The 15,195-nt window shown below is 37.5% G+C and overlaps 1 protein-coding gene across 17 annotated transcripts in view; it reads right to left on the reverse strand.

Moving 5' to 3' along the window:
* The window catches only part of dlg1a (discs large MAGUK scaffold protein 1a), a 130,452-nt gene that overhangs the window by 93,727 nt on the left and 21,530 nt on the right, over positions 1-15,195 (reverse strand). The window contains exon 1 of one of the 17 annotated variants that reach the window (XM_083566196.1): positions 2,973-3,421. The exons of 15 other annotated variants lie outside the window; for them this stretch is intronic. In XM_083566196.1, the coding sequence (XP_083422322.1) occupies positions 2,973-3,074 (102 nt within the window). In that variant the 5' untranslated portion in view covers positions 3,075-3,421. Of the gene's footprint in view, positions 1-2,972; positions 3,422-15,195 lie in introns of those variants that run through there. One more of the 17 variants, XM_083566203.1, reaches the window with a different exon arrangement.

A 15,195-nucleotide genomic window follows, 5' to 3' on the forward strand; every position in this document is an offset into this window, starting at 1 on the left:
CAGTGCCATTTGGATCCCGCTACATGTGTGGAGTTTGACATTGGACCTCCTGGAGTGTTTAAAGGCTCTGGCATGAAGAAGCTGATGCTGGATCTGTGATGATCACAAATGCTGAGCTTATAAAACTAGGAGCTACTAACCATATAGACTGTATAAGACTGCAGAAAGAACATCACTTATAATCTTATACTCCAGTAATCATGTTAGTTCTCACTCTCCAGTGTTCTGTATTGTTGAAAGATTTATGATCAAACTCTTGATGTCACCCAAATGAGGATGGGTTCCCCTTTTGAGTCCGGTTCCTCTCAAGGTTTCTTCCTCATAACATCTAAGGGAGTTTTTCCTTGCCACAGTCGCCAGCGGCTTGCTCATCAGGGACAAATTCACACCATTCACCTTAACTGTTAATTTGTGTAAAGCTGCTTTGAGACAATGTCTGTTGTGAAAAGCGCTATACAAATAAACTTGACTTGACTTGACTTGACTTATATTTGCCTGACAGTCAAGTAGACGTAACAAGCTAAGAAGGTATTTAGCTTTAAATTCAGCATGAATGACAAGAATAGTGAAAACACAGGTACTGTGTGTTTTAACCCTAGTAAAGGCAAAATAAATTCTGACACAAAATTCTCATGAGTCATTTGTTTCTCCAAGTCTGTATTAATTTACTTTGCTAGCTAACTAGCTTTAGCCACTATCTTTTAGCATAGTCAGTTTTCTGGGAAACAAAATATTGGATTTGACAACACACTGGAGCTTCCACTTCCCCAGTGGCTGCACTGTTGAATTTATAATTTGTCCAACACCACCGCATTTTTTTCTGGAAATCAGAAACACTGAGTAGCAATAAAGAAATAACTTCTACAGACACTCAGCAGGAGGAGTGTAACTTTGGGTCACACACTCACTCACTTGGTGTTGCCTGATCCACATTAGTAAGTCACAAACCACCAACTATGAGCCTGAAAATTACAGACATGAACTAGATATGTGGTAGAGATGTACACTCACTGGCCACTTAATTAGTAACACCAGTAGACATGATTATATGTCCAATTATCCACGAACTGCTCAGTCATGTGGCAGCACAAAAGACAAAACATGCAAACGATAGTCAAAAGCTCGAGATAATGTTCACATTCAAACGTCAGATTGGGAAAAAATGTGATCTCTGTGATATTGATTCTAGCATGGCTGCTGATGACAGACAGGTCGGTTGGAGTATTTCAGAAACCACTGCTCTCCTGGGATTTTCACATACAGCACTCACAAGACTTGACACAGAATGGTCTAAAAAACAGGTCAGAAAAGAATGTTCAAACTGGTTCAAACTGGCAACAGTAAAACAACTGAGCATTTCTTTGCAATCATGGAAAGCAAAAAAAAAAGCATGTCAGAAAGCACAACCCGACAAACTTTGTGGGTGGGATGGGTCAGACTAGCAGAGAAGTGCACTCCTTTCAGCAGAAAACAGGATTCTGAGGTGACAAAGTGAACAAGTTTGACAGCACCTCCTCAAGGCTCCAATAAACAGCTTTCTTCCAAATTAAAGCATTAGTTTAGTCATATATTTGACCTGTATCTCTGTGATGAGAATGTTCTGTACAATTTCATTTATTCACGGCTTTGCTGTGTTAAGATTTACATTCAATTTAGCAGGATGCATGAAATCACTAAGAACTATTGTTATATAGTTGTTATTCAAATATTATATATAGGAATTATATTGAGTTGCAAAAAAGAAACATTTTAGTTGTTTACTAATACCTAACTGTGTCTCTAAGTTTTTTGTATCCCTAATAGATGGATCATGGACACTTGAAATTTGCATCTTATCTTGTTTATTCATAATGCCAACAAAAATCACTTAAAGTTACAATCTGCAATAATACCCAATATTTTAAGGCGGCGTATCCATTATAACTAGTTAATACATGGCTAAAAATGTAGCTTGGCTTTTTTTTTTTTAATATAACACAGTGGATTTAAGACTGAATTTCATTATCCTTTTGTTTGTTTTTTCCTGGAAGCCATAGTTTTTCTTGTTAATTAATCATACTATATAAAGCATTTAAAAAAAAAAGAAAAAAAAATGATGATTCAGAATATCTGGAATTCTGTGCCCTTTTCAAATTATGAAAAAAAGTTCTTAATTTAATCCACAGAAAAAAACAGCATATGTATGCAACTAATCTACAATAAAGCCTGCAGATCCTCATGTAGACAAAGACGATAAACAGCAAGACAACCATCTCCACTTCCAATTTCCACAAATAACTAATTCAGGCACGGGCTGGGATACCCACAGGATTAGGCAGTTATGTAACAACAGTAACTTGCTCTCCTCTTCTGAACTGGCTAGGAAGACTACCACAAAGATGACACAGATACTACTAAAAGTCCTACAGTTGTCAGGTTTCATGTAATGGGAAATCAGCACATGGCTTTGGGTAAACATGACTGAATGAGAAGACAATAATCAAGAGGATTTTTATCAGCAAACAAACAAGACTTTTGTCCAAGAGCAATAGTTGATGAGAAGAGAGAAATGAAACACATATATACATTGGGTCACTACAGGCTCTACAATCAAGTGCTGCAGAGAGCCTCAAGCATAGCTGATGGAAAGAGAACAGCGCTACGGGCTGTCACATCTGTCAGAAATCATCTGAAGCTTTGCATTTCGCCATAAGGATGTTAGAGACATCGGGCCAGAGTTTCCGTGCTGTAGTTTCTGTGCTCCTGTACACTAAAATATTAAACACTACAGAGGATAATCTGAATGTGCTCATTTCAAAGATTTATTCCTTCACATTAGTGTATGACAGTATGACTGAGTATGACAGTATAATTACAGAGTCTAACTTCAGCACAGAACAAAATTAATCAAGCCTGCTTTGTGACAGGTTTATTTACAGTCCCAATGCTGAGCTTTAAAAAAAAAAGGGAAAAACACTGCTTTTTCGTCCTACCTTGCATCCGAACATGAGCGAGATGGTGCTGTTGGTGCATGCTACTTTGCAGTGGCACAACATTGGCGAAACGCAATCCAAGTTCTTGATGCTTGGAGACATGCTCTCCGTGCCCGGGCTACTTCGATCGGTCAGCGATCGAACAGGTCCCTGGTGTGTGCTTCCTCACACAATGCCCGCTGACTGATCCTGGCATGCGCCTTCATCTCTCGGCTCAGTGCGCGCCAGCCTCCGTGCGCTCAGTGGACTCGTGGAGAGAGTGGCTGAGCGGGGAGCTCCGGAGCAGCCATGCTGCCTGTGGAGAGCCCTGCGCTGGGAGGGCCGATGATGGAAAGAGGTGGGGGGAGAAGGATTAGAGGCGAGGCTGAGTAGGACGATCCGCTTCAGCGCTGAATGCAACGATCAGCCTCTGCCATGCCTTACTCTTAGCTGAGAGATGGAGGGGGAATTGCCACTCTTCTGCCACTGACTGTCCAAACGAGGTACAGCCAGAAAAAACACAGAGGCAGAGAAAAAAAAAAGAGAGAGGCGATAGAGGAGGGGCGAGCTGATGCATCGTGGGGCTTAACAGAGAATTCACACAGTTTCTGAAGTCAGGACAGCCCAAGAGGAAAAGTGGAGTATTTCTGGTTGAGCCACTATGCATGACTATTTACCTGCTTTAATTTCAAGGACAGAAAGGTAAAGTGGACATTACATTTGAGAGCGTAAAAAGTTTGCCTGTGATCTCTGGCATAGGCTAATAAATCCACATGACTGCTGATATGAGGAAAGCAGTAGACTGGACTGAAAAAGGCATTTAAACCCCTGTGGAATTGGTGCAAAAGGTGACAGCATTAATTTATAATTTATAGGAGCAATAGTGTGCCTTCAGCATTCTGCAGAGTCATGAGACTCAGGGACTGTAGGTTCTGCAGCACAATGTACAGAGGTAAAGTGAACAGAACAAGTTTTAACACCCAAATCTGCTGATAGAACAAGTTTCATCTGGAAAAATATCCCATCCTTAAAATGCACTTATGTTTGTGAATAGATGAACACAGTTCTTTTTTTTAATGAACTGAGACGTTATAGCATGGGTGTATTATGCAAGAGGTAGCAAAAAATTACACTAACAACACACCATGCTCTATAAATACAAAGGTAGTACTGTCCAGGTATATGCTGTCTGGGAATTGTGGCTGAACTACAGAAAATAAAATGTGTTTTTATTTAGGCCTTTTTTAGTTTTTACTTTATCTTGGCTACCTGACTACAAAGATAAAATTGGGTAATTTACCTACTAAAAACATAGATACAAACAACCTGATAATGTTATAATAATGCAACACATATGGCAGGTGGTAAAAAAAGAGAGAGATGTGAATTACGCTATTAATGAAAAATAAACATTTAGTGTTGTACTGAAGTGGAAACTCTGAATGATGTCATTTTTGGAAAAAAACATGTTCTAGCTTCCATGTTTGTCTATTGTTTAATATAATATTCTGTTTAATATAATGTGCTTTTTGAAAATCCTCTTCCACATTTTGTCCCCATTTGCCATTATAATAACCTCCTGGAAGATGTTTCACTAGATTTCATAATGTACTTGCAGACACTTGTGTTCATCAAAGCCACAAGAGTGTTAGTAAAGTCAGGTACAGATGTAGGGTAAGGAGGTCTGGGGTGCAGTCAATGTTTCAATTCATCCCAAAGGAGTTTAACAGGGTTTAGAAAACGTCCTGCATGCATGGTCCCTCTCATAAACTTATTTCTAAACCTGTCCATCCTGATCACCCCCAATAAAAACCTCAACATCTTCAGCTCTGCTACCTCCAGCTCCACCTCCTGTCTTTTAGTCAATGCCACTGTCTCTAAACCATACATCATCACAGTTCTCACCACAGTCCTATAAACTTTCCCTTTCACTCAGCAAATTCCCTTCTACCACAATTCACTCTTGCCACTCTTCTCCACCCACTCCACCCTGCCTGCACTTTCTTCACTTCTCTAACACACTCCATTACTTTGCACTGTTAACACCCAGGTACCTGAACTCCTCCACCTTCTTCACCTCTTCTCCCTGCAACCGTACCACTCCACTGCCCTCCCTCTCATTCACACACATGTACTCCATCTTACTCCTACTGACTTTCATTCCCCTTCTCTCCAGCGTGTACCTCCACCTCTCCAGGCTCTTCCCAACCTGCTCCCTACTCTCACTACAAATCACAATGTTATCCGCAAACATCATAGTCCATCAAGACTCCTCTCTGACCTCGTCCTTCACCCTGTCCATCACCACTGCAAACAGGAAAGGGCTCAGAGCGGATCCTTGATGCAATCCAACCTCCACCTTAAACCAGTCTGTCGTTCCTACTGCACACTTCACACTGCTGTCACACTGTCCTCATACATGTCCTGCACCACCCTCACATACTTCTCTGCCACACCTGACTTCCTCATACAATACCACAACTCCTCTCTCAGCACCTTGTCATACGCTTTCTCTAAAGCCACAAACGCACAATGCATTATCATTAATTTTCAATCTAGACTTAAATATTTAATTGGTTACATATGCTCCTTTTGCAGAGAGAATGAGAATAACTTTTAGAGAGAGAATGAGAGTGCTGTATCGGCCAGAAAAAAAACATATCGGATAGTCTCTACTGTCAATGGTACATGGAATTGCCCATATGTCTAGTTTGCTAATTTTGTAAATGTGTCAGCATTTACATGCTGTATTTTATGAAACAACATACATAAACCTTGCTGAAGTAAAAGTCATAAATATATAAATAAAGTAATTTTTTGTTCAGCCTTTCTATGTGTGTGTGTGTGTGTGTGTGTGTGTGTGTGTGTGTGTGTGTGTGTGTGTGTGTGTGTGTGTGTGTGTGTATGTGTGTGTGTGTGTGTGTGTGAGTGTGTATGTGTGTGTAGGCTGATACTTATCACTCTGAGAAGCAGCTGAAGAAACATGTGACTTTATCTAGATCATAAAGTGCTGAATGCTCATGGTGGCACTAGAAATTCTGAGAATCAGCGACATGTGAGACAAAAACGAAAGACCACACTAACTGAAATTCTCTTGTGGGACTGATATTTCCTTTCCTTTCATTGTTTTTTTTTTTTTTTTTTGCTCTTGGTTTGCTTAAAGAAGGAATGTAATAAATGAGACAAACTGCATTTGTTAAAAGCAGTTATAGCTGAAGAAAAACAAAGAAAATTATTTAAGTCCATGTAGTATTTAAGCCCAAAAAAGGTTCAATAAAGTCATGGACAATGAATCCTTTTATAGTTGATGTTCACATTGTCTAAGCACAGATTATGACAACAAACTAATTTTGCCAAGTCTACACTAAGAAATATTCAGTTCAAAGTATTATAAATATTAACTATTCAGTGCAGAGAATTCAGAGGAACCCTAAAGCATCAGCAATATACACACAGCTGTACAGGTGCCATGTTTTAATTAAGCATTAACACAATTTCAGGAGCTCAAATTGCAGACCCTGGAGCTGGGATGTACACACAATAGAGCACATCTACAAACGTTCCTCTATATAAACAACACCCCATTTAAATTAAATCCAATATAAAAATCTCCAACATATATAACTGTAATAAAACTAATAAAGAATTTATAAACCTGAGTGTTTTCTGAGTCAGGCTCAGAATGCTAACTACGTATTTTAATATTTCATATGAACCCACCCATGTGAATTCCTACAGATTCGCCAAGCACGTGACTGCTACACTACCACAGATTCAAGATCGAGAGTTTTCCACAAGATAAACAACCTTGCATTCTGCATCAGACTGGTTCAGCAGGAGAAATGCGCGAATCTTTTTTTTTTATTTCTTTTTCCATTGAAAATGTATGAAATACTTTCATTTCCTTGTTGTTCATCAGGAACATGCACACAGTGATGTCAGTAATGTGGTAATTAATATTACTAGTTGAAATATTGTATTATTTTATTTACAGTATACTAATATTGAGCCTCTTTTTAACAAACTGAATACTGTTTAGTGGTGGACAGTAATTAATTACATTTAAATAGTTATTGTAATTAAGTTGTTTTGCTGAAGTATTTCCATTTGGGTAGACTTTCACTTTAACTTCACTACATTTTAAAGTTAAATTTCTTACTTTTTTACTCAACTACATTTTGCTAAATCAGTCGTTCCTTTTTATTTATGAGTGGATTAAAACTTTTAAGAAAAAAGGTCAAGAATGCAGCAAACCACCAAAGTAACCACTTGGTTACTTAGCAGGAAAATACAGTTTAGTGTCAGTTCAATAGTAAGAGCAACATTTTGAGAGTAATAAGTGATGAATGAAACTCCTTACTCTAACTTGCTGGGGGTTTTTTTTGTAAGTGTTTTTTTTTTTTTTTTTTTTTTGGGGGGGGGCCCTCATGATCATTTTAATAGATATCAATCAGTGTTTAATTAATTTATATCAGTCTAATAATAGACTGGTGTGGTAAGAGTAACATTTTACATAAACTGAGTTTAAAGCAAGTGACAAAAATTATTATAGGAACATTACATAATAAATGCAATAATAAATCATAGTACCATAATCCCCCGTTTATCACGGTGGTTATGTCCCAAAAATTTTATGTATACAGTACTGTGCTGTATTAACATTTTACTTCATTTTATAATAAATAATTATATTTTCATTAATAAATTTCATTTTTTTAACATAAAACTCCATAAAAACAATTCCCTATAAGTTTTTTGGTCTATCGTGCTATCCGTGAGAGACCGGGAATATCAGCAAAACAAATTAGTTTTGTGGCAAATGCAATTCCGCGATAAACCGGGGGAGATTCAAACCGCGGTAAATCGGTGGATTACTGTACATTGGATACTTATGTACATTTGAAGGTAAGTACTTTTCTACTTTTATTTAAGTAAAAGGTTAAAAAGGTGTACTTTGACTAGAGTAATATTTAAGCTAGTGTATCTCTACTTTAACTGGAGTAAATGGTTTGTATACTTCTCCCACCACTAATACTGTTTGCCTTTACTCTTTTTCAGCTCCATATTGTATTGATTTAATATAATCCCACTATCCAAGGACACCTTCCCTTTCTGTGTATCTGCTTTGCCAAAATGTCTATTTAAATAAAACTGAATGTAATAGTGTATATTATTTGACACAATCCATCTTATAAACAATCTGTACATTAATCGTGATGACAGGCAACCTTGACCTATTCAAGACTTATATAAAGATCATTAAAGGTCACCGCCAGTATTGAAGAAAACACTAGCCTTCAACATATCAGTGGCAAGCAGGAGTAAGAATGAGCATGTATTTATACCTGCTTTTCACATGATAATTTTCAGTGGCTTTCTTTAATAATATAGGTACCAGATACACAGAGAACATGGTCTGGTGGCACAGAAGCATCAGGGCGAAATAAATACACAGATCAAAAAATAATTTGCTTTGTAAGACTGGAAAACATTTGTAACAATCCACTGGTCTGCTTATTAACCTCAAGGGTAGACCATCTGCTAGTGTAGAGCAAAAAAAGGCTTCACAACAGCATGAAGCTCTATGGGGAGGATTTAGCATTAGAAAGCAATCTGAAAACAATTTGCAAGGGCAGAACGTCCCAAGTGCTCTGCTGCATGCTATGCTTTGTTAGAGCAATAAAAACCTAGTTTCTGTGAATTTAGCCTAACTAATATGCAAAATCCTCTGCTGCACAGATTAGAGCTGCTCTTCATACTTAGAAACTAATATAATCTGCTGTATAGTCTACTAAAAATAGTTTGCTGTGTCATTGGGCTATGGGTGAGTGGACATGTTTAGCTTCCACCAGATTAGCACTTGGCTGCGTGTCTGAAGGGATTCTGAGCCTTTTCAGGCTCCCATTAAGATTGACTGCTCATTCTGCTGTTCAGGGCCTTTTAGTCACAGGTAGACTTGCTTCCACTTAGAGATGGTAACACTTGTACCTACTGTACTGTTCATCCTCTACATCAGTGATTCTGCCCTGATATTAGAGTTTGAACAATGTTACTGTACTTCTAACATGAATTCCTCGATCCACTAAAGCTACTGGTGTTGGGAGTACAATATCTGTCCTGTTTACTGAAAGGTTTACTAGACATATTTTTCTACATATGAGCACCACGACTCTAAAATATTAAAAAATAGTTGCTGGTAAAGATATGTATGAGACAAAAAATATCAGATTCATTTATATATTAGTGTATTTAATACTCGCTTGGCATTCATAACCGTTTATAGCATCTCTTCTTTCAACTGCTTTATTATCGTTAGTATCAGTTTGGTTTAAATGCCTAATTTAATGATATTTTCAATTAATTAAATTAATAATAGAACCAAGCAAGTTTAGTAGAACATATCCAGGCAGAAGTGAAATTAAATGTTACCCCCCTCTAATCAATCTCTATTCAATGTAAGGTCACAGTGAAGTCATGTTGTAGTGATGCATGCCTATTTTAGCTGATTACCCATGGTATCAACAGCATTTTTAACAGTTCAGTGGGTTCCCGTAAGCTGTGGTGTAACCCTGTGGGCTACAAGTTGTAAAACATTTAATAAAATTAGGATAATAGTGTGTCTTACAGTACTGAAGCAGAGTAACAGTGTAAATGTGGGGTATCACCATTAAAGCTCCACCTTCTTTGATTAAATATACTTTTCACGTTTTTATTGACAACACTGTTACCAATAGAAAACTAGCCTGGAGTGTTTCAAATTCATTGATGCAATATATGCAAAACATGCACATAATAAAATTCATGGTAACCAAGCAAAAGCCAACAGAAAGGCAACTATATTAGTGTTCTAATGGTATATTTAAAAATCCAACTGTGATAATTGTACAACACGACATTAAATCACACACAACACTGCAGTAACAGTTGAACTGCTCAGTTTGAGAACAGCTTACAATATAAAACTATGAAACACTGAAAATAGCTACTGTGTAGCATCCTCAGTAGCATCCTCACAGTACTGGGGCTTGAACCTCTGACCTTCTGATTAGTAACCCAGATCCATAACCACTGAGCCACCACTTCCCAATAAATTCTATATAGCCCCATGAAAAAAACATAAATAATAAAAGTCACATTGAGTTCCTCCAGGACCAAAGTTACAACTTGAACGAACAAAAATGAAGATAAGAATAGACTTCCTTATTAATATAGTGCTTTATAGACACACTTATTACACCCTTATTTTACACTCTAATCCGTCTTAAACATCAAAATCCACAGGATTTCTTCCCTGCTGAAGGAATGAATTCCACACAAGAATTTGGCGTGTTTGCAATGTGTTTATGTTTTTTGTCATTTACATGACACTCTCAAGACACGGCTAAATCAAGTCTTCTTGACTTGATTTTCTTTAAGCAATCAAGGCTGCTGCATCTTGACATAGACACACTGTTGCTCTCTGGGACAGGACACTGTGACAGCTCTGTGATTAGAGCTACACATGGGACACATGCTTTACCCACAATGCACTGTGAACATCCTGGAGGTGCTTTGCACAAGGAAGTAGAAGAACTCCCCACAGTGGTCAAAAAGAGACAAATACTAAAACTCGCCTTGTGCATAAGCACAAGCTGATTTTTTTAGAAAAAGACGGTGAATCTCAGTGGATATTGATGAAATTTTTCGTTTCCTCATTTACTAATCCCTATATAGCACATGGCAGTTGAGTTTACTCTACATGAAAAAGGAAATTTAAATGAATGAACGGATTTGGGCAATGACTAAATATCATGGAGAGGATGTCAATTTGGTCATAAATGTTACAGCTACTCTGTATTAACATCTGCAGTTTTTGTAAAACAGAAGGATATTTCTTTCATGCTTATTCACTATTATGTTTATTATATAAAATACAGTAGATATTTAAAAATAATACACAAATTCAGCCAAATCTATAATTAAAAAACATCAAATATAAATTTACAAGACATTATATACAGAATATTGTCGTAGGGATTCCCGTCAGTGCCCTTAAGCTGACTCCAGAACTAAACGGCATCAAAAACACTTGGTAATTTGCTTATTTTCATTCTGGTGAAACTTTATTTCCTGAACAGAAGATTTTCTCTTGCACTGTGTCCTGTTGCAGTATGGGAAAGCGAGTGTAGTTTGGATGTACACTTGAAATAAGAGTGCATTGTGAGTACAAACGAGGGAATTAATTTGTTCACTCAGAATTTCCCAAATGTCCGACACCATATATATTGCACTACATAAGAGAAAGGGAGTGGTTTCAGACATAGCTCGAGAGATTGATTTGATATTATATATTCCACATGTAGCAAATGTCTGGCACACTGTCGACTTCTTTCATACCTTACATCGGGGTGTAATGTTGGAGATTTATAAACATATTGTGTCAACAATACCTTACCAATTCTCACCTGTCACCTCTAACACCAGCTCAGGAACTTGTATTTTTAACCCAGGATTCAATACACTTTATGTTTTTTTGTTTTTTTATCTGCACACTAGATCTTCAGTGGTACATAACAACAACAACAAAACAAAAAAAAAACATGTAGTAATATGTTAATTGTCTAAACAAAAGAAAATTTGTGTCAGGGAAAATGTCAAGTTAAATTTTTGTGTAATTTGATATGGTTTGCAAAATTCTGCTCCTATAATTAATAAACAAAACAAGCTAAAACTAAAACAAATACCTTGCTTAGTCTTATTCTAGAAATGGACAACAAACAAATCCTAGCAGTTGTGTGTTCAGCTGCTTAAATTGGTTGTTGTTGACTGATTGGCAAAAACAGATCTATAAACGCAAAAGTTCAGCATAACAAATCAATCTGATCCAACGCTAGATTGTGGTAGTTTGTGGTACACTTAAAATGAGATCATTTCCAAAAGTCATGTAATTTTTGTGTGCCTCATTTGGTTGAATTTTGTCATGTATTGTTTGTGCGCCTCCTAGTGGTAAAAGTGCAAATACACCTCTCAGTGGTTTTAACTGACGTATCAAACTGCAGTACCATGTGGCACCAGACACAGTGCTAAAAATACGAATTTACATAATACTACTGTATACATGTTGCCAGTATTGCGTCAATTTAGAAAAAGAGGTAGCAAGCTAACTAAACAAGTTGTTTATTATCATTAGTATTTTTATTAGCATCATCATCATCATCTTACTACACTCAAACGAAAAACTACCCGTTTTTAGATGACACAGAAGTGTACTTTATATCTGCATATAAACCAGACAACAAAATGGCGAGAACATTGAAAACATAATAATGTCTGTGTGGTTTATCTGAAGTTTATCTAAGTAACACAGTTTGTATATGTAAGCAGACTTCTACAAGTTAAATTCAAGAATTCAAACTCAGATGAAAACTGAAAAGCACTTTCCTAGCAAGAACTTATAGATATATGGGGGGAAATGATATGGGAGGTGGTATCTTAGCGGTTAAGGCACTGCACTTTGGCTCTGATGGGTGTGAGTTCTGGGCCCCTGAGGAAGGCCCTTCACCCCATACCTGCTCAGTTATATGAATGAGATAAATATAAGTCGCTCTGGATAAAGGCTTCTGCCAAGTTCTGTAAATTGAAACGAAATAACACTAAAAAATGAGACATCAAAATATGAACTATGTGTAATAACAGCATCAACTAAATCAAAAGTTAATTTAAATTATGAACAGGATTTACTTATCTGGAGACATTATCATTAACATCTAATTATTGAGAACATGGACATAAATTGTGGGTTGAGTAGATAAGGAGATTGATCCAGTCAATTGTCACGAGATGCAAATATCAGAAATTGCTCTAAAGAGGACCTTGTTTTATTTCAATTATGTCCATTTATGTTATAGCTGAAACTATGGCTATCGGCAAAAATCCATACAGATATTTTCCTGTCCGCTGTCTTTACGAGAGCGACCTCTAGAGGCAAAAAAGACTTTATTTTTACACACGAGACTGCATGCTGCACACAGAGCACCATATTATATATATTTGTTTATAATTTTGGAATTATATAATTATATTCATTAATCAATATATTTATATTTATTTTACTGAACACATTTTCAGTACTCTTATTTTTATCAGTACTGTTTTTTTTTTTTTTTGTAATACATTTCAGTACTATGTTACACAGAGTGTTGCGTGTGTTTTTCAGCCAGTATCCATTTTAAAAACTATTCAATTCAATTCAATTCATTTTTATTTGTATAGCGCTTTTAACAATGAACATTGTCTCAAAGCAGCTTTACACAGATAATGCGGTGATTAAAAATGAATATGTTCTTTATGAGTAAGTTTGTCCCTGATGAGCAAGCCGGTGGCGACTGGCGACTGTGGCAAGGAAAAACTCCCCGAGATGGCATAAGGAAGAAACCTTGAGAGGAACCAGACTCAAGAGGGAACCCATCCTCATCTGGGTTACACCGAATGTCCATTTGTGGCGGGTATACAATGTTGCGGGGTGCAGTGATGATGATCAAAAGCGAAGTGTATTTCTGAGTCAGTGTAGGAGACTGTTGACATCAGTGTAGGAGACTGTTGACATCCAATCCAGGCAGGCCTGGATGAAGTGGGAAGATCCACGGGGGGGAGAGGGGCAGGAACAGTGGTCACTGGAGCCTCAGGAGCATGTTTAACTCGACCGAGAGAGAGAGAGACTAGTGGTTTACAGTGTACAACCCTTAAAAATTAAGACAGACCTCCAAAGCTTCTTTAGTGGTAAATGTGTAAATGTCAGTGTGGCTGAGATTAGGCCTTTGGTGTGATTTATAGGATGATGTTTGTTGGGCTGAGAGGAGTGGCAGGAGTGATTTGTGGTAGAAGGGTATCTGCAAGAGTGAAAGGGAAGGTTTATAGGACTGTGGTGAGACCTGCGATGTTGTATGGTTTAGAGACAGTGGCACTGAGTAAAAGACAGGAGGTGGAGCTGGAGGTAGCAGAGCTGAAGATGTTGAGGTTTACGTTGGGAGTGACGACGATGGACAGGATTAGAAATGAGTTTATTAAAGTGACAGTGCATGTAGGATGTTTTGGAGACAAGGTGAGAGAGGCTTGACTGAGATGGTTTGGACATGTGCAGAGGAGGGACATGGGGTATATCGGTAGGAGAATGCTGAGGATGGAGCCACCAGGAAGGAGGAAAAGAGGAAGACCAAGGAGGAGGATTATGGATGTGGTGAGGGAAGACATGCAGGTAGTTGGTTTAAAAGAGGCAGATGTACAGGACAGGGGGGGGTAAAGGATGATCCACTGTGGTGACCCCTAATGGGAGAAGCCGAAAGAAGAAGAAGAAGTTTGTTGGGCTGAGAGGGCATTTAGCCATACGTCATTTAGCTGAAGACCTTAATGTTTCATTTGGAAAGAAGACTGTATTCTCATTGCTCACAGACACTTTGCTCCAGTTTTCCTCTCAGTACAGCAGATGGCAGCATTAAATCTCTTTAAACAGCTATTTGAATCTGCTTGAAAAATCACAGAAACCCAAATTCTAATGAAAGAAGACATTTGGTGAGTTTATTCCGGAAGGTGCACTGAGAGCGATGTAAAGTCAGATGTTCTGTATATTAGTAAAAGCTCATCAAACATAACCCTGATCAAAACGGTTTACATTCTACGCCTACATTCAGGTCAGTCTGAGAGTAAAATATGAAGGACAATTTTCAGGACATTTTGCTGGTGTCATGGAAGATTGTTTTATACTTAACAATCGCACAGAACCTTAAAATGTATTCACCTTAAATGTATTACTTAAAACTCATTCGCCATAAAAAATATTTAAAGGGGGAACTGATGAACTGCAAAAAGTATTTCCTTCCATCGTGACATCTGCAATTATCCATGATGCATTTGGATATAAAATAAAAATTCATTTATATTTAGAGTGTTATAGTTCTTCAAACGATATCTATAGACCTTTTTCCAGCAGTGTTTAAATTCAATCCAACAAAGTTTCAAACTGATGGTATTTCTATTCATTTAGTTTGTGTCCTAATGCACCACCGTCAGAATGTGCACTATATTTACAAAATTATTGGGACACACGACTTTTCCAGCTATAGCTGGTTCTTCCCCAAATTGATTCCAGAAAGTTGGAAACACACACTTGTATAGGACAACTTTGGATGTGGTTGCGCTGGATAAAACGCACCTGCCAAATGCCATTAATGTAAATATATGTAAATAATTGCATTCACACGGTCACTGA

The sequence above is a fragment of the Silurus aristotelis genome, assembly GCF_946808225.1.
Source record: "Silurus aristotelis genome assembly, chromosome: 2".
NCBI classification, from domain to species: domain Eukaryota; kingdom Metazoa; phylum Chordata; class Actinopteri; order Siluriformes; family Siluridae; genus Silurus; species Silurus aristotelis.